Genomic DNA, 24,561 nt, shown 5'->3' on the forward strand with positions numbered 1-24,561 from the left:
CTCTTCTAGTGTAACTGGGTTCGTGGTTAAAGCTATTTGAAAAGGCCAGTCTAGCTGCATTTGAACTAGAGTTCTATTTTCTACCGGAGTGAGGTATAAAGGCTTGAATCTTTCCTTTAAGCAGTTTGCAAAGATATCAGCTTTCTGTTGACTGGAGCTGCACCATCCACCAGCCGGATTTCTTCGGAATGACCTGTCGTTTATATCGATTCGTGAGCTTCCAGAAGAATAGTTTGAAGCTGCATCTGGACTTCCATTTTCCAGCATATTGTCAAACTGGTCTTGCTTGATTTTCGTTAAGACCTTGCTTAGCCGATTAGATAGCCTCTTGTAGATATTGTATACACGGACATCACCCGTTCCTAAAAATTTCCTCCTAGCTCGTTTTCTTTGTTCAATGAGAGCTATACGAGGGTTGCTAAATATATATATATGCTATATATATGCTCACCTGTGACGATCTTATAAACGTCTTTTAAAAACACCGCGATTGTATTTTTTCAAATTTTGTTTTCGCACCAATCCACACGAATCTTTTTTTGAGCGATTGTCAAATTGAGCGGGATCCAACGAGAACAAATTTTTTTTACGACCAAGTGTGATATATTTCAACCGTCGTCGCATGCAGACGTGTATTTATTGTGCAAAAATATTCAATAAAATCACAAAAGTGCAGTGACCGTTTTAATAAATCTACTATAACGCGAAAAGACGCTTTCTGCGATGAAATCGCGAATGTTTATATTGATTGGTCATTTAATTAATATAAAACTTAACACTTAAAACTCTAATTAACTTTACCACGAATACAATGAGTCTGAACGACGTTCGCACACAACGTCAACGTGAGCAAGACGAGAGACGGCTCTCAGTACAAAGAAATAACGCGTACTTCTCTTTTAAAGCAACCGAAAATAATGCAAGCTCTGATCAAGCGCGGGCAATTACCCCCAACTTGACCGAGTTCTTAAACGTATCGAGCGAGAGAGCGCGTTCTTGCTCCCCCTCGCTACCATCGACGTCTCTGCGGCCAAAGAGCGCTGAATGTGCTCCAATGCAGGTATGCAATAACCTAAGCTCATCAGCAGTAACTAGCACCGCAATTTCTTTAACAACGTCAACTGTAACTACAACAACAACTGCAACCGTATCGACTGCTCGTTTAATGACATCATCAGCTAGCAGCGCAAATATTAATACGTCTGCCACTGCGCTGCCCGAAAAACAGAACAAAACCAATGAATGTACTAAGCCGGCTGTGCAGACTGGTATGGATCGCTACATCCAAATCAAAAGGAAGCTGAGCCCTCTAAATTCTCAACGCAAAATAACCCGTAACAATGCTAGCCTAGCTGGAATAGAAACGCCCACGAACTCAAACCAATTTAAAATCTTGGAAGACGCCTATGACGTTGAGGCGGCCGAATCCACTGAAGTCGAAAAAAGGAAGCCAAAACCTCCGCCTATTTATATTCGAGAAAAAAGTTCCAATGTTCTTGTCAACAAAATTATCGAGCTTATTGGAAAGGATAACTTCCACATAATACCTCTAGTAAAGGGCAACATCCAGGAAACAAAGGTTCAAATGAAGTCTGAAGATAATTACAGAGTATTATCGAAATATCTTTCCGAGAATAAAAAGAACTTTTACACGTATCAGCTAAAAAGTAGCAAGGGCCTGCAAGTCGTACTTAAGGGCATAGAGTCCGACGTAACGCCTGCAGAGATAACAAAGGCGCTTCAAGAGAAGGGATTTAACGCTAAGACAGTCTTCAACATCCTTAACAGGGATAGAAAGCCGCAGCCACTCTTTAAGGTTGAGCTCGAACCAGAAAATAAGCCCCTAAAGAAATACGAAGTGCACCCCATTTACAATCTTCAGTTCCTGCTGCACCGCAGAATTACAGTTGAGGAACCGCACAAACGCAATGGCCCGGTACAATGTGCGAACTGCCAAGAATATGGCCATACAAGGTCATACTGTAAACTGCGCCCGGTGTGTGTAGTTTGTGGAGATCTTCATGACTCCGCACACTGCCCAACGAGCAAAGATGACTGCAACTCGAAAAAGTGCGGCAACTGCGGTGGCAATCACACTGCTAACTACAGAGGCTGCCCTGTTTACAAGGAGCTGAAAAGTCGCATCCACCAGAGAGGAACTGCCGCCCGCACCCAAAATAAACAGATGACAGCTTCCAGAACAAACCCTGAAGTCTTCTTCTCGACTGCAGCCAGATCCCCACTAGGACCCTTAAACTCTGATAAAAATGTGACTTACGCAAGCGCTTTAAAATCAGGACTGGCTAACCCTGTCTCAAAAAGTTCATTTCTGCAATCAGCATACCAAGAACCGAACACGGCTCAGCAGCAACAATTCAAATGATATACAGCCTGCAGCAAAGCCTTACGGAGTTTATGTCGTTTATGCGCACAACTATGCAAGATTTAATGCGAAACCAAAATCTACTGATTCAAATGCTGGTTTCAAAACAATCCAAATAATGACTTCCCTAAGGATATCTACGTGGAACTCTAACGGCGTCTCACAGCATAAACTTGAGTTAGCTCAATTCCTACTCGACAACCATATCGACGTAATGCTGCTTTCAGAAACACACCTTACAAACAAATACAATTTTCAACTACGAGGTTATTCATTCTGCAGAACAAATCATCCAGTTGGTAAAGCACATGGTGGGACTGGAATTCTAATCAGAAGCCGTATTAAGCACCACTATCATAACAAATTTGCTAAAAATTATCTACAGGCCATAAATATACAAACAAATACTGGCAACCAACTTACACTAGCCGCCGTATACTGCCCCCCTCGCTTCACCATAGCTGAAGATGAGTTTATGCAGTTTTTCAACTCACTAGGAGACCACTTCATAGCAGCAGGGGACTACAACGCCAAGCACACACACTGGGGATCACGTCTCGTGACTCCAAAAGGAAAACAGCTCTATAATGCAGTTATAAAAGCCAAGAACAAGCTGGACTATGTTTCTCCTGGCAGACCAACATACTGGCCGGCAGACCCAAGGAAACTACCCGACTTAATAGACTTTGCAATTACCAAAAACATTTCTAAAAATCTGATAAGCGCCGAATGCCTCTCGGATCTTTCATCGGATCACTCGCCTGTCCTGTTTATTCTTCTCCGACATCCAGGCGCATTGGAGCAATCGTTTAAATTGACATCTCAGAAAACCAATTGGGTTAAGTACAAGAAATACATTAGCTCACACATTGAGCTAAGTCCTCATCTCAACGATGAAGCCAACGTAGACAGATTTGTTAATACACTGGAGTCTGTACTCGTCTCTGCAGCTCGAGTTTCAACACCCCAAACTACAAGTACACAAAGCAACCAAAAGAAGACAAATCTACAAATAGAACAGCTCGTCCTCGAAAAGCGACGCTTACGTGGCAGCTCCACAGATCACCATCTGCTAGGCAAAGCTTCAAATATGCCTCACGTCAACTCACAAAAGCTTTACAGCAAGAAGAAGCACATGTCCACCTACGCTACATAGAGCAATTGTCAACATCTAGCACAAAACACTCACTATGGAGAGCTCAACCTACTCTAAGCTCACCGAAAGTAACCGTGATGCCAATTAGAAACCCCACAGGCGGCTGGGCGCGCAGCGATGCAGACAGAGCCAGCACGTTTGCCAACCACCTTAAAAATGTCTTCCAACCAAATCCTAATAATGATAGCAAAGCCAGGAAAAGACCACACAATTCCCACGTCGTATAGACCTATAAGCCTACTCTCATGCTTATCTAAACTCTTTGAAAAATGCGTATTGATTCGGATAAACACATACCTAAGAATCCAGGAAGGAATTCCGTCACATCAATTTGGGTTTCGTGAAAAGCACGGAACAATTGAGCAGGTCAACCGGATAACATCAGAAATTCGGAACGCGTTCGAAAAACGAGAGTACTGTACTGCCATATTTTTAGACGTCTCTCAAGCATTTGATAGAGTTTGGCTAGAAGGTCTAATGTTCAAGATCAAGACAATGCTCCCCTACAACACCCATAAGCTTCTAGAGTCTTACCTCTACGACAGAAAATTTGCTGTTCGATGCAACACTGCTATAACTGACGATTTCACTATTGGAGCTGGAGTTCCTCAAGGAAGCGTGCTTGGGCCAACATTATATGTCCTCTACACAGCAGACATCCCAACAAGCACACGACTAACAACATCTACGTTTGCTGATGATACAGCCATTCTCAGCCGTTCAAAATGCTCGATGCAAGCAACTGCGCAGCTCGCTCTTCATCTGGTCGATGTAGAAAAGTGGCTATCAGATTGGCGAATTAAAGTGAACGAACAAAAATGCAAGCACGTTACGTTCACCCTGAACAGGCAAAACTGCCCGCCGCTCATGTTAAACCATACTCTACTCCCGCAAGCAAACGAAGTGACATATCTAGGAGTACACCTCGACAGAAGACTCACATGGCGCCGGCACATTGAAGCCAAAAGAACACACCTAAAGCTAAAAGCCATTAGCCTTCATTGGCTTATCAACGCTCGGTCTCCCCTTAGTCTTGAATATAAAGTCCTGCTGTATAACTCGGTACTAAAACCTATATGGATGTACGGCTCTCAGTTATGGGGGAATGCCAGCAATAGCAATATTGACATAGTCTAGCGAGCTCAGTCGAAGATCTTGAGAACAATCACCGGGGCACCGTGGTACGTTCGCAACGAAACCATACATCGCGACTTAAACATTCTACCAGTCAAAGAAGTGATCGCAGAACAGAAGGAAAAGTACTTTACCAAGCTATCGTTGCACCCTAACCACCTGGCGAGAGGTCTTACAAGGTTGATCAACCAATCACGCCTTCGTCGCAATGACTTACCCACCCAGCGACCGACTTGAGTCTGTTAGTTAAATTTTAATGTTAAGATTCGTAAACTTATTGTTAGTCTCAAAATTAAGAGAAGATTCAATAAATAAAAGCAAAGTTAAAAAAAAAAAAAAAAAACCAAGTGTTTATGCAATATCGAATGTATGCTGGTGGAAGAAATGCCCAAGGATGCCTCTATCTCACGGTATGTCACATGACGATCTTGCATTATCAGTTCATGCACGGCGTCAATGTTCTCTGGAACAACGACTGTTTTTGGACGACCTTCACGACCTTCGCCTTTGAGCGATCGTCGGCCACGATTGAATTCATTATACCAGTTTTTTCACAGTGCTATAAGATGGTGCTCCATCGCCATACAAAGATTTAGGTTCATCGATGCACTCTTGTCGTGTTAATTCACGTCGAAAGCCGTGAAAAATGATTTCGCGAAAAAGTTCACGAGTTAATTCCATTTTCTGCCAAATTGATTTTTTCAAGTCACTGTAAACAACACAAATTATGGCCGTACATCAAAACGTTCTGAGCACGTTTCTGCTAAAACATGTCAAACTTCCCAATGAAAACGTCAGGTGGCGCCAGGCAACACTTAGTATGGCCTAGGCCAGAAATATATATAGCAGCCCTCGTATAATTTTGTGGAAGAGGACTTCGTCTAATCTGGCTAGAAATATTTTTCTGTTTGGAAGACGCAATAGCCGCAGCCGTGAATATTTTATCCATGAATATCTTTACCGCATCTTCGATATCCAATGGATTACATATTTCATTATTCAGATTAATGCTTCTGTCTAAAGCATCCTCAAAATTTCGATGGAAGAGCCGGGTGGTAGTATGGTTTTTCTTCCGGGCTTATATTGCGCAGTATGGCTTAGTGTTCCAATAACCGGCAGATGATCAGAGGAGAGTTCATATTTTGTTTCGATTGACAGTTCGTTGATTGGAACCCCATTTGTAATGAAGAAGTCCAGAGCCGTTGAAGTAAGCCTTGTGTTAGATGAGAAAAACGTAGGTTCACCAGTAGCAAGAACTTAGCAAGAGCTAGTTGGTATTGCTTCTTGTAGACGTTTTCCGCGTTTCCCTTCAGTTGCCGCATCGATATTTCGCATTGTAGTCACTTCCAGCTAAAAAGAGTGCTCAGAAGTTGGTCAAAGTCGTTTTTTAACCAGCGCTGGCAGGGAGGAAGATATATCGAATCTATTCTATTTTCTCCACAATTAGCACAAATGCTTTGGTTGCTGAGATTTGATTCACACGATTTGGAGTTATTAGGGTGCACTCCTGCACAGTTCCCACCCACAGTCTATATGAAACAACAATTTCGTGTATGACCAAAATTTTGGCACTGAACGAGGTCCTTATTGCGAACAGCCTTCTCCACAGTGACCCTGTGTCTACCTATTTCCTTTATTTTTAGTGATTCGGATACATTACGAGTCTACTTAAGGTTGACATAAAATAAATGTTCTTTATTACCAGCCTGAATGGTTTATCCTCCCGGACCTGATGATTCCAAAACTCGCAGGTTAACGCGGTCAAACTACGGACTTCTTTTCTAAACGTTTCTGCACTAGTAGTGTATATGCGAGAAATTCCATGCCTAGAAGTACGTATATCGTAATCCTCTGCGGAGATAACCTGTTTAAGTGTACTTTCCAGCATTGCCATGTTAATCACCTTGGGTACACAAATTGGTGGAGGTTTCGGATTAAACAACTGAGCTGATCTCTGACCCTGTAGAGAATTGTGTTCAGAGGTCTCCTCGTTAATCTACATCTCTTCGAAGGAGTTATTCTCCTCAGCTAGTGGGTCAAAGCGGTTATTGCCCAGACCATTTGACGTCGATGCCTGACTTGCCTTACCATTAAATAGCTTGTTTAAGTTACCTTTACTCTTTTTCAAGTTTGCCGGTTCTTTACTAAGATCAGAATAAGTCCGTTTTCTGCGAAGAGAAGAACTTGGTGTCTAAAACGAGCACCCTATTGCAGGCATCGCTGGCAAAATATTAGATTTTGGGGACGTGAACATAGCAGCAGAAGAAACTTAAATGGTACTAGTGGAGGCCCTAACGGTGTATGTTGTTCCAGAACAGAAACGAGTAACTGTTACTGTGTTGGTAACTGGTGTAGCAGAACTAGTTATAGGAGATCGTAATTTTTGCAGTAAGAGGTCAGTAGATTCCATTTGTTGTAAGGCCAAGTCTTTTATAAGCTAGCTCGTAACTTCGCTGGAGATTGACCAGAGATTTTCTTCATCTTCTTAAATCTAGACACCTCTTTCGGGTGCGACGGATAAGGTTTGTTATAGTCCATTTATTCATTTTCTATATTTTCAGTTAGAAAATAATAGAAATAATATGCGTTATCATCAAAATATTACCGCAAAAGTCAATTTCTTATCTCTCACCGGGCAGAGCGTGCGCGAGTGAGGGAGAAGTCACAACACAACGTTAACACTTTTGATCTAGTGTTTAATGTGTTTGCAAGCTTGGTAGAGACACCGGCGCGGTTGGCAGTGTCTAAGAATAGATTGGTAAGAGGCCTTGCGTCTTTGACTTTCAAAGTGAACGGTCGTGTTTTTTTTCTGCGCTTTGAAATTTGTATTTTGTTTTCGTTTATTCCCATCGGTGGGTTTTATAAAAACAACATTAAATTTTCCTTCGGTTATTTAAACATAAATTTAAACTCCGTTCGCTTCGCGAGTGCACTTTGTATTAATACTAATAAATTGTTTTAGTTTTCGTAATTCTTATCTGTGTTTTCTATCCATTTATATCTCCGCCGTTCTCTTTTGTGCATGCACTTTAACTTATTTACGCTCCCGCTCTCTTGCTCTCTTTGCTTTGAAAGTTCTAAGCGTGCAGTTTCTGCGCTCTTGCGGTACTAATAACTGCTCGCTTATAAATTTCAATTCGCTTTCTTGGTACAGTGGTAAATAAATAAAATGAATAATAAAAATTTAGTCTGCTTCTGCAAAAAATGCAGCCTCGTAATCAGGGCTGACCAGTCTAATATGACTTGCTGGCTGTGTGAAAATATGGTGCACACCAAGTGCGCCGGTTTTACTGGCCGGACAAGTGATGACCTTTCAAAGGGGCCCAATTTGCAGTTTTGTTGTGACGCTTGTGTCGAGGTTGCGAACGAGATGAAATCGTTCATGCGCCAAACTAAAGGCGGCCTGCTGGGGCTGATTAGCTGTTTCGGAGTGGCTGGAGATAGTTTTCGCCGAGCTGATGATCTCCTCTCTGCGCTGGACTCGCAGTTTAATAGTCGTAAGCTATTAGAAGAGTCCCCTAAGCGCAAAAAGGCCGCTGGTGTTAAGGAGCAAAAGGGGAACACCCCGCAACCGAAATCAAAAGAACAACAGAGCATTCCGGCGGATCAGCAGCTGATTTCGGTATCCGAACAATCCGTTACAGAATGCATGCAATCAGGGACTTCTAAGAATTCCGATTTGTCCGTAGTGGTTTCACAATTAGTGGATCCACCTATCTCTCAGAATGTAGTATCACCACCACAAGGGACTACTGAGTCCGGACAACCGGCTCAAGTTGGTTTTGCAGAAACAATGTCTGCTCCACCAAAATCCCTTTTAGTGGTTCCACTAAAGAAACAAATTTTCGTTTCTCGGCTTTCCCTGATCAAACATCTTCTGATGTATTGTCTTATATACAAGACAAAACTAAAGCCGATTGTAATAGTGTAAAGGTGGAAAAGTTTAAGTTTTCTTATGCTAGAGACATTTCATCTTTCAAGATAACTGTCCCTAACGAGCTTTTTGAAGCCATATGCTCGGGCGACTTTTGGCCGGATAATATGGTTGTAAAAGAGTTCGAGGCTAAGATAAAGAAGAAGGGGCCCGTAGGAGTAAAACTTCCTAGTCGAGGCCAAACCAGTGTACCAATTTCAAAAAACTAACTTCTAACCTCCTTCTTTCCTATCAGAATGCAAGAGGTTTGCGTAGCAAACTCACTAAATTGTATTCTGATAGCCTTTCCTTTGCATCTCATATTATTGTGTTCACAGAAACCTGGTTAAAGCCGGAGATCTTTAGCTCCGAAGTTTTTCCAGGTAAGTACACAATATATAGGTATGACCGTCCCTCTAGACGGGGAGGTGGAGTCTTAATTGGAGTTGATTCTTCCCGTCTGAGGAGTTATTTTTTGATGAATTCAATACCATTGAATTTATTTGTGTAAAGTTATCGCTTCCTGGTAACTTTATATACATAACTTGCTCTTATATTCCGCCGTTGTCTGAACTTCCTGATTATTTAAATCACCTATCCGTTATTAAGTCCGTTGCAAATAAGCTTTCCGATAGGGATCAGTTGATAGTTCTAGGTGATTTTAATATACCTGGAGTTACTTGGTCCACTGAGGATGGATCGAATGTCTTACTACCAATAGCACAGCATGATTTTATTGATGGCCTGCTTGACATATCTCTATCTCAAGTAAACCATGTTCGAAATTCATTAGGTGGTCGCCTACTTGATTTGTGTTTTGTATCAAATCCTGAAGGTGTGTTTCTGTCCAGAGTAGCACCACTCACGCAACCTGAAGATCCATATCACCCAACAATCGAACTTTCATTTGATACGGGTAGAGTTATAGAAGAAAAATCAGAAAAATCCAAACGAATACATTGTTTTCGCAAGGCAGACTTTCTGAGGCTTAATAATTTTATTTCTGGCTTTAATTGGTCTGATCTTTACTTATGCAATCATATGTCCGATGCAGTTAATGTTTTTTTATACTGCAATAAACTCATTTTTTAATTCCTGTGTTCCGTGGTACTATCCGTCAACTTCCAATAAATCACCTTAGTTTAGCAAAGAGTTGACACACTTAAGAAATGTAAAGTCCAGACTTTTTAGGAAATATAAAAATACCGGTTCTCAATCTGTTTTTACTAGATATCTAAGTGCTCGGTCAAGATTTAACGTGCTTAATGCTCAGTGTTATAATAGTTACTTAAACCGTTGTAAGGTCCAGTTCTCTCAGGACCCGAAACAGTTTTATAATTTTGTTAACACCAAGCGTAAATCTAATTCTTTTCCTTCCTCGCTGTCGTTCGAAAACATGACGGGAACCACAGATCAGGCAATAGCCGATATATTTGCCCAATTTTTTCAAACGACTTACTCTACTTTAGATTATTCATCTCAGCCTTATTCTTACACCATGCCCAAGTCAAACCTCATATTCTGTCCCACTTTAACAGAAAGCTCTCTTCTTTTGGATCTTCTTCGTATTAAGCCTGTTTATTCGCCAGGGCCCGATGGTATTCCTGGGTACGTGCTTAAGTATTGCGCTAAGGCCCTGTGCAAACCTCTTCACAAGTTGCTTACCTTATCTCTAGAAACGTCCCAATTCCCAAATATTTGGAAGGAATCATTTGTTATTCCTCTTTTCAAAAAAGGTAACAAGTTAGAAGCCAGTAACTACAGAGGTATTTCTAAGTTGTCAGCTATTCCTAAGCTTTTTGAAAAAATTATTACTCCTCATTTACAGCACTTTTGCAGATCAATTATTTCTCCGTGTCAACACGGATTTATTAAACGTAGATCCACAATTACAAACCTTCTAGAGCTCACTACATTTGTGATAAAAGGCTTCAATAGTAGTTTTCAAACAGATGTCATTTACACTGACTTTAGTAAAGCATTTGACTCTGTAAATCACTTACTTCTTATTCATAAACTTGACCTTTTAGGTTTTCCAGTTGATCTGCTTAAATGGATTTCAAGTTATCTAAATGGCAGGTCACAAAGGGTCCTTTTTAAAAATTCAATTTCTGAAATTCTCCGTATTACCTCCGGTGTCCCACAAGGGAGCCATCTGGGTCCGTTACTTTTTACATTATTAATTAACGGTCTTCCCTTAATTATAAGTCATTCTCGCGTACTTATGTACGCAGTTGCGCCTGCAGTATAAGGACATTTCCTGTCATTTAGACTTGCAATCCGATCTAGATAATTTTCAAAACTGGTGCCGAGATAATTTACTAAATTTAAACGGCTACAAGTGCAAGCTGATGACTTTTTATCGGGCCAATCCGATATACGCGACTTACACGTAAAGTGGCAGCTCTTTGGATAGAGTAACTCTTGTAAACGATCTTGGCGTTCTCTTGGACCCTACACTAAAATTTTCTAATTACATTTCGTCCATGGTTAATAAAGCCAGAGGAGTGCTTGGATTTATTAAAAGGTGGTCAGAAGAATTCAATAATTCTTATGTGACTAAAACTTTATTTATTTCGCTAGTCCGTCCGATTCTGGAGTATGGGTCTCCCGTCTGGAATCCACAATACGGAATACATATTGATCGTATTGAATCTGTACAAAAAAACTTCCTTCTTTTTGCTTTACGGCGCCTAAACTGGGATGCAAATCTTATCTTACCTTCTTATTCTAGTAGACTTCTTTTGATTAATTTACCATCCCTAGCCAACCGTAGAACGATGCTTGGTACTATCTTTATTTATAAGCTTATATATGGTGATATTGACTGCCCCGACTTGTTAAGTCGGCTAAACTTTTCTGTGCCAAGTAGATTAACTAGAAATTATATTCCCCTAATTTTAAATCATTGTAGATCTAACTATGCCTTGCATGAGCCTTTCAGAGTATTATGTTCTGACTATAATAGACTTTTTACTGTAATATCAAATCTTGACTCTCTGCCGCTCCTAAAACGATTAATACTTGCTTCATTGGCACAAGATTGATCTAACTATTACTTTTTTCCCCGGACCTTTACCTTTATTTTCCTATCTCGCGTCTATCTTATCGCAAAACGTGCCGTACGATACACGGCTGCGCCCCTCGGTCGGTTGGGCGAGTAGTTGGGCCGTGGGACTCCGTGCGAAAAAAAAAAAAATATATATAATCAGAGGTTTAACGGCCAATTTGACATGTCCGTCCGTTTCTGTACGAAATTTTTGTCGAAGTTTTATAGCTCTTTGGATAAATTTTGCCAAAAAGTTTTCTTTCTATTACCAATCAAAAATAACTGAATAGAAACTAGTGTTATAATCGATGGTCAAAATCAAGCAGTCAAAGAAAGTAAAGAATTTTTTTTGGAAAATCAACAGAGCTTCTGTGTTTTTAAACAAACATCAATATTTATTCGTTTTGCAGAATATTATATTTTTCTTATAGCCGCAAGTAAATTTTCCCTACCAGAAGGTCCTGACATTACATTTACCCACAATGTAAATAACTGCTTAAGCTACATAAGGATTTTTTTATATTTTAAAAACCTTTGAACGCCGGTTCCTTTTCCTGTTTAAGGGGTTCTTCTAGTCTAGAAATTTGAGAAAATCGAAACAATTTTTTTTTCATATTTCGATAGTTTTTATATTCACAAATATCTCCCTAAAAGGATTTTTCAAAACTCAAATTATTTTCAAAGTTATAGCCGTTTTAGTGACGTGGCAACTAGACCATTTGAGCGAACGACTGGAACTTTAAACGCGTTTTTCTCGAAACTACTTTTTTTGATGCGGTCGCCACTATATCTCAAGTTCTAATCAGTCGATTAACCTGAAATTTGGCATGAATATTCTTTAAATATATCTCTATCGCCGGAACCAACAAAAAATAAAAAATTTAAAATTATTAATATTTTTTAAAAATTCGACAAAATGGAAAAATTAGTGAAAAAAATCGACTTTTTTCTTTCATGAAAAAAAATATTTTTTTTTTTGTGCTTCATGCCATAGCGACATTCGTACTCATTAAGAATCTCTCATTGTTTTATTTTTGAGACATCGACAAGCATAGAAATCATGGCGACGCGGACACGGCCTCTTTTTTTCCCCCTCTTCTTCAAGAAGGAATAACTTAATGAAAACAATTTTTTTTTTTTTTAATTTATTTTATGTACTCCTTAAGTTTAATAAACAAATGATAAAAAAACGGATAGTAAAAATATCTATTGCTTTTTTTTTTATTAATTGTTAAAAAAAAGGTCGAAATTCGAGCCTCTAGACTAGAAGACCCCCTTAATACATTTGCAGATCTTCAATATTAATATTTAATTATTATTTTTATATTTGCAGAAGATGTCGACGAAAATATTGAATGCATTTCACCAAAACTTCTGAATACAATGAGCACTGATGTTGCCAAGTTAAAAGCTAAGCACGCCTTAGACTCGATACCGAAAAATAAGTTAACCCTTCTTATTAACTACGCAATGCGCAATGTTTACCTAGCGAGGAATTATTTTGCTGGACCGGTAAATATTTGCTTAATAAAACTTTAAGGTGTTTGAATGAAGTTACATTCTTAAGGTGATTTACATTGGTGTATCGTACCGTAACTGAGTTTTTCTCTAATTTTAGAAATGAAAACCAGAAAATATATATAAAAATTAAAGTCGTTGTTTTTTCTGACATATTTTAGAATAGGGTGCTGCGAAATGAAGAATATTAAACTTTCGTTTAAATTCATCTAGTTTTTGTATGCCACCATTTATAATATATAATATATAAAATGGAATGTTATTAGTAATTTTAAAATGATGGGAAGTCTTTTCTACAAAAAAAAAATGACTTAGTGGTTTAAACACTTAAAAAAGGTTGTACCATGCCGTTTTTTCTGCAAAATAATATGATTTCTAAACTGAGGGACTATACCCTCTGCACGGGTATAAAAACAAAACCAAACAAGAAGAATTGTTATAGTCGATCAAATATAACCAACGTATGACCTCGAGTAATCCAATAGCTACAATTATTGTATGACAGGTCGACACATAAACCAAAATTCAGAAATTAAACAATTTTCAACTATTTGTTGTATTTACCAGTTTGCATAAAAAAGCGAAGGTTTTTCAACAGACAAAACACTGAAAACTTTCACACATTGATATAAGCTTTAACGACAGAAACCAATGAAGTTTGGCAACTCACAATTGCAAAAAAGCTTCTCTGATCGTAACATTGGGGAGTTTCTGACGCTCTGCTTTCATCCCCGTAGATAGCTGATGAGTCTGAGGTGACGTGCCGATGAAACTAGCTAGTCCTATCATAGTCGGGTTCACTCCCCAGTGAGTGCAAGTGTGATGAAAGTTAAGGGGAAATAGAAGAAATTAAAATATAACCCACGTATGGCCAATCCAATAGCTACAATTGTCGATCAACATAAATAAATTAATAACTTCTTTATATTAGGTTGTCAAATAACTCCCTTCCGCTTTTTTGCTCTTTATTCAATGCTTTATAAAAATTGATACAGTGAACGGATTTAGCTAAAATATGCGCCGTTTTGTTCGATAATTTGTTCCCATTTAGACGGCAACTTCATAATACCCCCTCGTAGAAACTTCTCTCCTTATTTGAGAAAAACTCTGACAGACACTTCACAACCCTCTTTTGAACCCAACTTTAAACCAGTAAGGGCATTCGCCATGGGCAGGAATAGGTGGTAGAAACTTGGCGCTATGTCCGGCCTATATGGTGGATGCTATAAAATCTCCCATCCGAGCTCCCGTAGCTTCTGGCGAGTCATTAAAGAAGTGTGTGGTCTGGCGTTGTCCTGGTAAAACACTACACCCTTCCAGTTGGCCAGTTCTGGTCGCTTCTGGTCGATCGCCAGCTTCAGCGGTCCACTTGCTCGCAGTAAATGGTAGAATTAAGCGTCTGGCCATATGGGAGCAGCTCATAGTGTATGATTCCCTTCCAATCCCACCAAACTCCGAGCAAAACTTGCCTGTCTGTCAATCCCGGCTTGGACACTGTTTTGGACGATTCACCGGTCTTCAACCACGACCGTTTTGCGCTTGATATTGTCGTATAGATCCATTTTTCGTCGCCAGTCACCATCCGCTTCAAAAATGGGTCGAGTTCATTCCGTTTCAGCAGCATATCGCAGGCGTTGATTCTGTCCAACAGGTTTTTTTTGCGTCAAATCATGCGGCACCCAAACATCCAGTTTTTTTTTGTATCCAGCCTTCTGCAGATGGTTTAAAACGGTTTGGTGACTAATTCCTATCTCCTCGGCGATGTCACATGCCGGTCTAGCTGGATGTTTTCCATGATTTTATCGGTATTCGTCGTCACAGATCTTCCTCCGGCTGTCCGGTGTCGTTTTCACCGGCTCCTAATCGTCGAAACCATTCTTCCGTGGTTCGAAGTGATAGAGTACCATCCCCTAAAACACGAAATGTTTTTCTAGCGGATTTACCTTTTACGAAGGAAAACTTTAAAACAGCGCGAATTTCGGCGTTAGCGAAACTCCATGGTTTTCAACGCAATAACCAAACTTGTTATGAATAGCGTCGTTTTGTAGGTTATGTCAAGACCTTTCAATCGATATATAGCATTGCCAGATACCGATATGTAGCGTTTTGCACAAAGCCGCCAAGTGCTGACACTGCATCCTTGTTGGTTAATAATTAAATGTTACGATTCTATTTTAATTTTCAGAGCTACATGAACAGAGCTCGTGATTGCTCTGCCCGTCGCCTGATGCATTCTGTATTTTGTACTAGTATTAGTTCCATATGCTGCTAATTGCTATCCTAGTTTCTTGTAATTTCAGTGTTGCATATTTCTCAAACTTCATATCGCTCGTTAGCATTACTTAAATACTAATTCCAGGCCCGTTCCATTGCATCTCCAGTTACGGGCATATCGCGGACTATCAAAACTTTAAAATTTTCGTAGTTAATCGTTAAGGTGCTAATAGTTGGCTACCGCTTTCGATTTGGTTATCCTCGACTGTCCTTGTCGACTGACCTCGCCGGAATGTGAGATCTCCTTGTGGGTCTCCTTGGGTTATTCCGTTAAGAATTGTAAACCCAACGTCTTTACAGTTCCAAAAGTTTTTTCCTTCGCTATCTAGGGCAGAGACTTTTGACTTTCTGATTGCTAATCGTGTGTTCAGGTCTCCAATTATCATTAAATTGCTTACAGATATCCCTTTTAAAGCTTTCAAATTCTGCATTCCAATTATTGCAGTTGAGATAGCAGGGTATGATAGTCTTTTTATCGCTTTTATGCTTAACTTTAATTGTAGTTGTTTGGTCTACTTTGGAAAACCTGCAGATTTTATTAAGACTCTTTGATCCCATACAGAATTTCTGCATTTCCTCTAGCTCTCCCCGCAGTCCTTGTGGCTAGTTGCCACTGTAGGTTGTACGAGTGAAAGTATTGCTCGTATATCTCCTCCTTATTTTTTACAAATGTTACAAGAAGCACAAATGTGTCATGCTCATTTATTCGTTTAAATGAGTTATGAAAAATTCGTTTGCCGTTGAATACTGCTATGTTGTATGCGAAAAGTTTTAGATTAATTGGAGTGTGGCAGGTTAATGTTGTATAATATAATATAATATTTGTTGCGTATTTGAATTAGTTTTTTGAAGAAATTTTGCGAAGTAATTTTTCATAGGTGGTCGACTTTATCAAGGTTTGGAAAGCTTTTCTTTAGAATTTGGATTCCGTACTCTTTGCCGCTCATAAAGATTTGGTTTGCAACTTTCATTGAATCATTTTGGACCATAACTTTTACTTCCATTCTTAAGGTTTAGAGGTGGCTTTTAAGTTGCAAGAGCACGCTCTTATCTGCTTGTTTGCGTTGAGATAAATATTTTTCTATCTAATTCCTACGGTCGCCATTTCCGAGATTACATACATTAGAAGACGACCGACTGGTTAAACCCTAGTCTTGTGAATTCGGTTAATTCGGTGAAAAATCGAGCATTTTTTAAAAATTTTTATTGGCGATACGGATAGTCTCAGCTAAATTTAGGCATGTGATTGGGCAACATTTAAACAATATGTGTGATTTTTTTCTTCCAAAAATATTAAAAATTGACTGAGATACAGGCAATCTCCGACGGCGCCTCGAAGAAAAGATGTTTGATACGATGACACGATAACCGGTCACAGAATCATCCGAAATGAAAAAAATCCAATTGCATTCGTTAAAGAACAAGATTCCTCAGGTAACGCTGTCGAGTTTTTATTTTTTTTTTTATTTTTTTAAGGCACTTGAAAGTCAAAAACACCGATTTTCGCCTAAAACGTCGAGATATTTGTTGCTCTAAATTAAAAAAAAAAAAAACTCGACAGCGTTACCTGAGGAATTTAGTTGAGAACAACTGTGCAAAATTTCAAAACGATGCGTCCGATAGATTTTGCAGGACACCGACTTTGAAAAGGGTAACTTTTCAGGAGAGCGTTTTAAAGTTTTTGACACCCATTCAAAACGAGCTAAATTACCTACGTTCAACTGCCCATAAGTTCGGAAGCTTTACTCAGATTGATTTAAAACTTTAACACAATATTCTAAAGATGTTGTGCATTCAGAAAAAAAAATGCAAAACAAAAAATTTTAATACTTATAATATATGTTAATAACAATAAAAAGTTTGAAAAGCAGAGAATGAGACTGTATTATATAGCTCCCATAGGAAACATTTTTTTAAAAAAACTTTGTTTTTAATTTTTTTTTGTTCCTTTGGATTTGGTAATATCTAAATACTATGGAATTACGGTTTTAATTAAATTATAATCGGACATTTATATCATATAGTTCCCATAGAAGAATCAAAAAATTAAAAAATATAAATAAAAAAATTTTGCTGTTTTTTCTATTTATTAAAATGTTCCATTGAGATATAGTAATTAATTACTATATTAGAATTACGATTTTACTTTTGTCAAAATCGGACAACAATATCAAATAGCTGCCATAGAAATGATGGCAAAATGCAGCGCAAAATCACATAGCTGTTTTTAGTAATAAAGGCATATAAATCAAAATTTAGTCGTTTCGTAATAGCTGCAAGGGTATATAAACTTTGGCTTGCCCAAGTTTGCTTCCTTTCTTGTTTTGATTAGCCAGGCAAGTCAGTCAATCTAGCCAAGTCGCCTATTTTTCCGTCCGGTTGTTCGCCTATCTTTCCTTCTGTCTGTCCGTTTCTACGCAAAATAGTCAATCACGTATAAAGCTGATTGGTTGAAACTTTTAGAAAAATCTACTTTCTGTTACAGGTAGGAACAGACCGGTTAGAAAAATTCATTTTTTTTTTTGCTATGTTAATAGTGTTCGTATGGCGAGAGCGTGGTGAGATCATATTAAAAGCTTAGGCGCTCGTTGATTTTTGTTTGGATTTTTTGTTTTGTTCTGATTATCATATGTACCAAAATACTGAAGTCTACGATCATTGCTCAATTTAATGCTCAAAAATCTTTCTATGGGAATCTTTCTAGTAGACTGGTTGCGTTGGCCATATTATATTAAACTTCGGCCTCTGCTCGGTTTTACATCTGCTCGGTTTTCCAGATCTTGGCAACTTTTTTAGTTGTATTAATTTATCGTCCCACTTCTTTGGGAATTGGGGATTGGCGTAGCCCTGTGGGTTCTGTTTCGCCTTGTTGTGGCCGAGATTTGATCGGGCTGCCGGAACAATGCCATCGCCCTCGTTGGCCATGGTCGAACGTCTGGGTCTGGTGGGACCAACTCGTAGGGTATTTGGACAGGCGGAGTCTGGGCACCACATGTCAAGACCCCCTCTGGGCGAAGTCTGGCAGGGGTCATTCTTGTAAAGATGTTGATCGGACCTGCCCGCAATCAGTCCTTCAACTTGGCGCGTAGCTCCTGAGCTTCCAAGCTAGATCCTTTACCTTCCTTTTTGTCTGCGACGCCGCCTTTTAAAGCGAGGAGTGGTGGTGGTGAAGGGAGTTCCTCTACGTACGGAGCTTCTGAGTGGACACCGGGCACCTTGAATTCGACCGATATGACTTTCATACCTGACGACCTGATCTTCGACTGCATGATGGTTCTGATGGTCGAAAGAAAAAATCAGCATACCGTTGGTGAGCCTCCCGTGGAGGCTCGAAAGCCCGGCTGTGAGGTGGAGTAATAAGGCTTCCCTGGACGACGACCACCTGAATAATCGTGTGGTCCCACGTTATCGCTCGCAGTATCCAAGTCGTCCTCGATGTGGCTGAGGATGTGATGTCAGCCGGAGAGATCGCTGTGACTCGGTGGATCTGGGACTCCAAACATTCGCACAGAATCCGGCGAAAGGGATCCTTTGGATCCTTGGCCCGTGTCGTGCTTCCTTCCTCGTCTTCTGATCCTTGACTGTCATCTTAACCACTGGTTTCAGCGTCGGTAACCTCGTCGGCTTGCTCTTAGCCTTCTGCGACCCACTCTCGTGATGAATGGTGGCGAGATCGTGGTGGAAGCTATTTGTGTCGTTAGAACTGTCCAACAAAACGATGAGGTCATCCATCTGAAAGAGCATTTACTACATTTGTGTCTACATGCGTGTTGATTCCCGTAGTCTCGTCGTATGCATTTCGAAGATTCCTTTTAATTGAAACGCATTGCCCTCGGGATCCTTATTTATCACGGCCGATCCGGGGGTAACCTCATCGTACAGCATGGCGGGTAGTCGGGGCTATCTTGCTTGGGTCAGGAAGGCAGGGCTGTATCCTGTAGATTCTGATACAGTGGAAATAATGGCGAGCGCTATCTCTGGCAACCACTGATCCAAGGAACCTTTGCCTTCCGAGAGTTGGGCCATTATTGTCTTCATTGTCCTCTCGGTAGAGTTTTCTTGCGGGAACTTATGAGCCGTATATTAAATTTCAATCCCAAGTGTGGCCGCGTGATCGTCTTCCGAACTCACGAAAGAACGTCGGTACATTCTTGGAGAACCTAAATTCTACTTGGACTAGGTACAGAGCTTCCACGGGAAGTAATCCTCGTCGTCCTTCTCTTCCGTGGCACCTATGACTATGATCGTCCAAATCGGCGAACGCAAACTGTTCCAAATCCGCTCCGATCACACTAACCAGCGAAAGGCATTCCATTGGAACAGACCTCTACTTGGTACTGTGAAGGCCGTAAATTGGCGGCTGTCACGAGCCAATGGTATTTGCCACTAACCGTGTTTTAAATGAAGCGTGGAAATATATCTTGCTTGCCGTTATCTCTCCAAAATATGGTTGATTCCCGGGTTAGTCGTCAGACACTGAGTAAGCGTTCAGTTTTCGCTCAACGCACATACGCCAATTTTTTTTATTTTTTTTATTTTCGCTTTGAGTCCCACGGCCCATTTACCCGCCCAACCGACCGAGGGGCGCAGCGGTGTATCGTACGGCACGATTCGCGATAAGATAGACGCGAGATAGGAAAAATAAAGGTAAATGTCCGGGGAAAAAAGTAATAGTTAGATCTTGTGCCAATGAAGCAAGTATCAATCGTTTTAGGAGCGGCAGAGAGTCAAGATTTGATATTACAGTAAAATGTCTATTATAGTCAGAACATAATACTCTGAAAGGCTCATGCAAGGCATAGTTAGATCTACAATGATTTAAAATTAGGGGAATATAATTTCTAGTTAATCTACTTGGCACAGAAAAGTTTAGCCGACTTAACAAGTCGGGGCAGTCAATATCACCATATACAAGCTTATAAATAAAGATAGTACCAAGCATCGTTCTACGGTTGGCTAGGGATGGTAAATTAATCAAAAGAAGTCTACTAGAATAAGAAGGTAAGATAAGATTTGCATCCCAGTTTAGGCGCCGTAAAGCAAAAAGAAGGAAGTTTTTTGTACAGATTTAATACGACCAATATGTATTCCGTATTGTGGACTCCAGACGGGAGACCCATAGTCCAGAATCGGACGGACTAGCGAAATAAATAAAGTTTTGGTAATAAGGATCATCGAATTCTTTTGACCCCCTTTTAATAAATCCAAGCACTCCTCTGGCTTTATTAACCATGGACGAAATGTGATTAGAAAATTTTAGTTTAGGATCCAAGAGAACGCCAAGATCGTTTACAAGAGTTATTCTATCCAAAGAGCTGCCACTTAACGTGTAAGTCGCGTATATCGGATTGGCCCGATAAAGCTTGCACTTGGAACCGTTTAAATTTAGTAAATTAACTCGGCACCAGTTTTGAAAATTATCTAGATCGGATTGCAAGTCTAAATGGCAGGAAATGTCCTTATACTGCAGGCACAACTTAACATCATCTGCGTACATAAGTACGCGAGAATGACTTATAATTGATGGAAGATCGTTAATAAATAATGTAAAAAGTAAAGGACCCAGATGGCTCCCTTGTGTAACAAGGAGAATTTCAGAAATTGAATTTTTAAAAAGGACCCTTTGTGACCTGCCATTTAGATAACTTGAAATCCATTTAAGCAGATCAACTGGAAAACCTAAAAGGTCAAGTTTATGAATAAGAAGTAAGTGATTTACAGAGTCAAATGCTTTACTAAAGTCAGTGTAAATGACATCTGTTTGAAAACTACTATTGAAGCCTTTTATCACAAATGTAGTGAGCTCTAGAAGGTTTGTAATTGTGGATCCATGTTTAATAAATCCGTGTTGACACGGAGAAATAATTGATCTGCAAAAGTGCTGTAAATGAGGAGTAATAATTTTTTCAAAAAGCTTAGGAATAGCTGACAACTTAGAAATACCTCTGTAGTTACTGGCTTCTAACTTGTTACCTTTTTTGAAAAGAGGAATAACAAATGATTCCTTCCAAATATTTGGGAATTGGGACGTTTCTAGAGATAAGGTAAGCAACTTGTGAAGAGGTTTCACAGGGCCTTAGAGCAATACCTAAGCACGCACCCAGGAATACCATCGGGCCCTGGCGAATAAACAGGCTTAATACGAAGAAGATCCAAAAGAAGAGAGCTTTCTGTTAAAGTGGGACAGAATATGAGGTTTGACTTGGGGATGGTGTAAGAATAAGGCTGAGATGAATAATCTAAAGTAGAGTAAGTCGTTTGAAAAAATTGGGCAAATATATCGGCTATTGCCTGATCTGTGGTTCCCGTCATGTTTTCGAACGACAGAGAGGAAGGAAAAGAATTAGATTTACGCTTGGTGTTAACAAAATTATAAAACTGTTTCGGGTCCTGAGAGAACTGGACCTTACAACGGTTTAAGTAACTATTATAACACTAAGCATTAAGCACGGTAAATCTTGACCGAGCACTTAAATATCTAGTAAAAACAGATTGAGAACCGGTATTTTTATATTTCCTAAAAAGTCTGGACTTTACATTTCTTAAGTGTGTCAACGCTTTGCTAAACCAAGGTGATTTATTGGAAGTTGACGGATAGTACCACGGAACACAGGAATTAAAAAATGAGTTTATTGCAGTGTAAAAAACATTAACTGCATCGGACATATTAATGCATAAGTAAAGATCAGACCAATTAAAGCCAGAAATAAAATTATTTAGCCTCAGAAAGTCTGCCTTGCGAAAACAATGCATTCGTTTGGATTTTTCTGATTTTTCTTCTATAACTCTACCCGTATCAAATGAAAGTTCGATTGTTGGGTGATATGGATCTTCAGGTTGCGTCAGTGGTGCTACTCTGGACAGAAATACACCTTCAGGATTTGATACAAAACACAAATCAAGTAGGCGACCACCTAATGAATTTCGAACATGGTTTACTTGAGATAGAGATATGTCAAGCAGGTCATCAATAAAATCATGCTGTGCTATAGGTAGTAAGACATTCGATCCATCCTCAGTGGACCAAGTAACTCCAGGTATATTAAAATCACCTAGAACTATCAACTGATCCCTATCGGTAAGCTTATTTGCAATGGACTTAATAACGGATAGGTGATTTAAATAATCAGGAAGTTCAGACAACGGCGGAATATATGAGCAAGTTATGTATATAAAGTTACCAGGAAGCGATAACTTTACACAAATAAATTCAATGGTATTGAATTCATCAAAAAATAACTCCTTAGACGGGAAGTTTGAATCAACTCCAATTAAGACTCCACCTCCCCGTCTAGAGGGACGGTCATACCTATATATTGTGTACTTACCTGGAAAAACTTCGGAGCTAAAGATCTCCGGCTTTAACCAGGTTTCTGTGAACACAATAATATGAGATGCAAAGGAAAGGCTATCAGAATACAATTTAGTGAGTTTGCTACGCAAACCTCTTGCATTCTGATAGGAAAGCAGGAGGTTAGCCGTCTTTTTTAACCCGTCTTTTTTCGATAAATATTAAGGGAGCACTATGTGGACTTCGTGATGGTTCGAAGTTCGTCAAAGAGGCCAACTCTCGTGCGATGAATTTGGTCCGACTCGTAATCTTTTTCAGGTCAATAATCCTCCATGCTCTTTCCTTGACTGTCGATCCATTTCCAGCATCACGGTTGACCTTAACCTCTCGTGGTTCGACCGTTACCATAAGCATCGCCTCCCCGCACTGTATCAATGTCTCAATAGAAGGCATAACCAGTAATGGCATTACTTCTTGCCTGGCAGCTAATTCTACACGAGCTCTTTCACTTCCAAATTGGATCGGTCGGCCAACGCTACCGTAGTGATGATCTCATGAACCTCTTTAGATTTGCTGTCATACGACGCTCCCGTGTTAATTGTAGCGTCCACCCCCATCGGATCTGTACGGCAACCGTGATCAGACCATTGTGTAATCTTAGCGGCGCGTTTCTTGTGGTCGGGTTGCTGGCTCGTAAGTATCCACTGTTCCCGACCATCGGTGGAGACGTTTTTCGTTTCCCGGAGCGTCTCGTCGGCGACATTCGATGGTCAAGATGTTTTTAGGACCGCAATCCAAACCAAAATTCAACCAAGGATTCGAACAATCCCGCCTGAAATGACTCGCCACATCGGCAACACGTTCGATGTACATCAAATCCAAATTTGTTGCCCGATCTTACGATGAGAAGCATCCCCTCCCTGAATAGGCAGGCCGGCGATCTGGAAAGGATTCGGCGTTTGGCGAGGGTCAAGACTAGGAGCCCTAACACTCGACTCCAGTCGCTTCACACTTTCATATTCGGTCGCCATCTGCGTTAACGTCGTGAACTTGTGTCACCGTATATACAATCTATATTCTAGATTGTTCTATTCAATCTAGACCTCTTCTTCTTTGATATACCTGGCTTGTTGCATTTTCGTTCTTAACTCAATTAAGTATCTTTTAAACGTTTCGCCTATCCTTGGACTGCGGCCCTGATCTCGTCTTCTAGCCGCTCGATATAGCGGGGGGCGGAATGCCGCGATGGGCTCCTCGCTGCGTAACAAGTCTTTCGGAGGACGAAGCGCCGGCTAAAGTGACCAACATAGGACGCTTCTTTTTCTCGTTTTTCCACGTCTTGACCCGCTTTATGTTGACAGTGTTCAAACGCGCACGTGACCACCACCACCTCGTTCAAAAGCGCGGAGAAAGAGAAAGCTGCCGTAACGGTGTGGATGTATTCTATTCTAGTATTATCTAAGTCTCTAGTATTTGCTTCCCCGGAGTCGCCACCCTTGGCGGGTGGTTCGATGTTTTTCTTTAGTGAATAATTAATGTCAAATAATGATGAATTACAAAAAAACTTGAATTTTTAAAGTTTTGTTGCTAACTTTGGAGACTTCTTTTTAAAACAATTGATACTGTTACCTAACCTAACCCATTACATTTTGTTTTTAGAATATTCAGTTGCTAAACCCTTTTTGTTAAAAATTCCAGGGGCTGGGCAACCGATTTTTAAATGTTATGTTTAAGAGGTGGCCAAACGTGTTCGTTAAAATTAACTATATTTAAGAGATTCGCACCATTTTTTATACCCGTTACTCGTAGAGTAAAATGGTATATTGTATTCGTGCAAAAGTAT

General features: G+C 39.9%; 1 protein-coding gene across 8 annotated transcripts in view; it reads left to right on the forward strand.

Annotated features, from left to right (window-relative positions):
- LOC108043875 (nipped-B protein) overlaps window positions 1-24,561 on the forward strand; it is a 122,671-nt gene that overhangs the window by 31,051 nt on the left and 67,059 nt on the right. For all 8 annotated transcript variants that reach the window (XM_044456828.1, XM_044456826.1, XM_044456827.1 and 5 more), the window contains one exon: window positions 12,969-13,147. In XM_044456828.1, coding sequence (XP_044312763.1) covers window positions 12,969-13,147 — 179 coding nt within the window. The remainder of the gene's footprint in view (window positions 1-12,968; window positions 13,148-24,561) is intronic.

The sequence above is a fragment of the Drosophila rhopaloa genome, unplaced genomic scaffold (assembly GCF_018152115.1).
Source record: "Drosophila rhopaloa isolate 14029-0021.01 unplaced genomic scaffold, ASM1815211v1 contig_154, whole genome shotgun sequence".
Taxonomy (NCBI): Eukaryota; Metazoa; Arthropoda; class Insecta; order Diptera; family Drosophilidae; genus Drosophila; species Drosophila rhopaloa.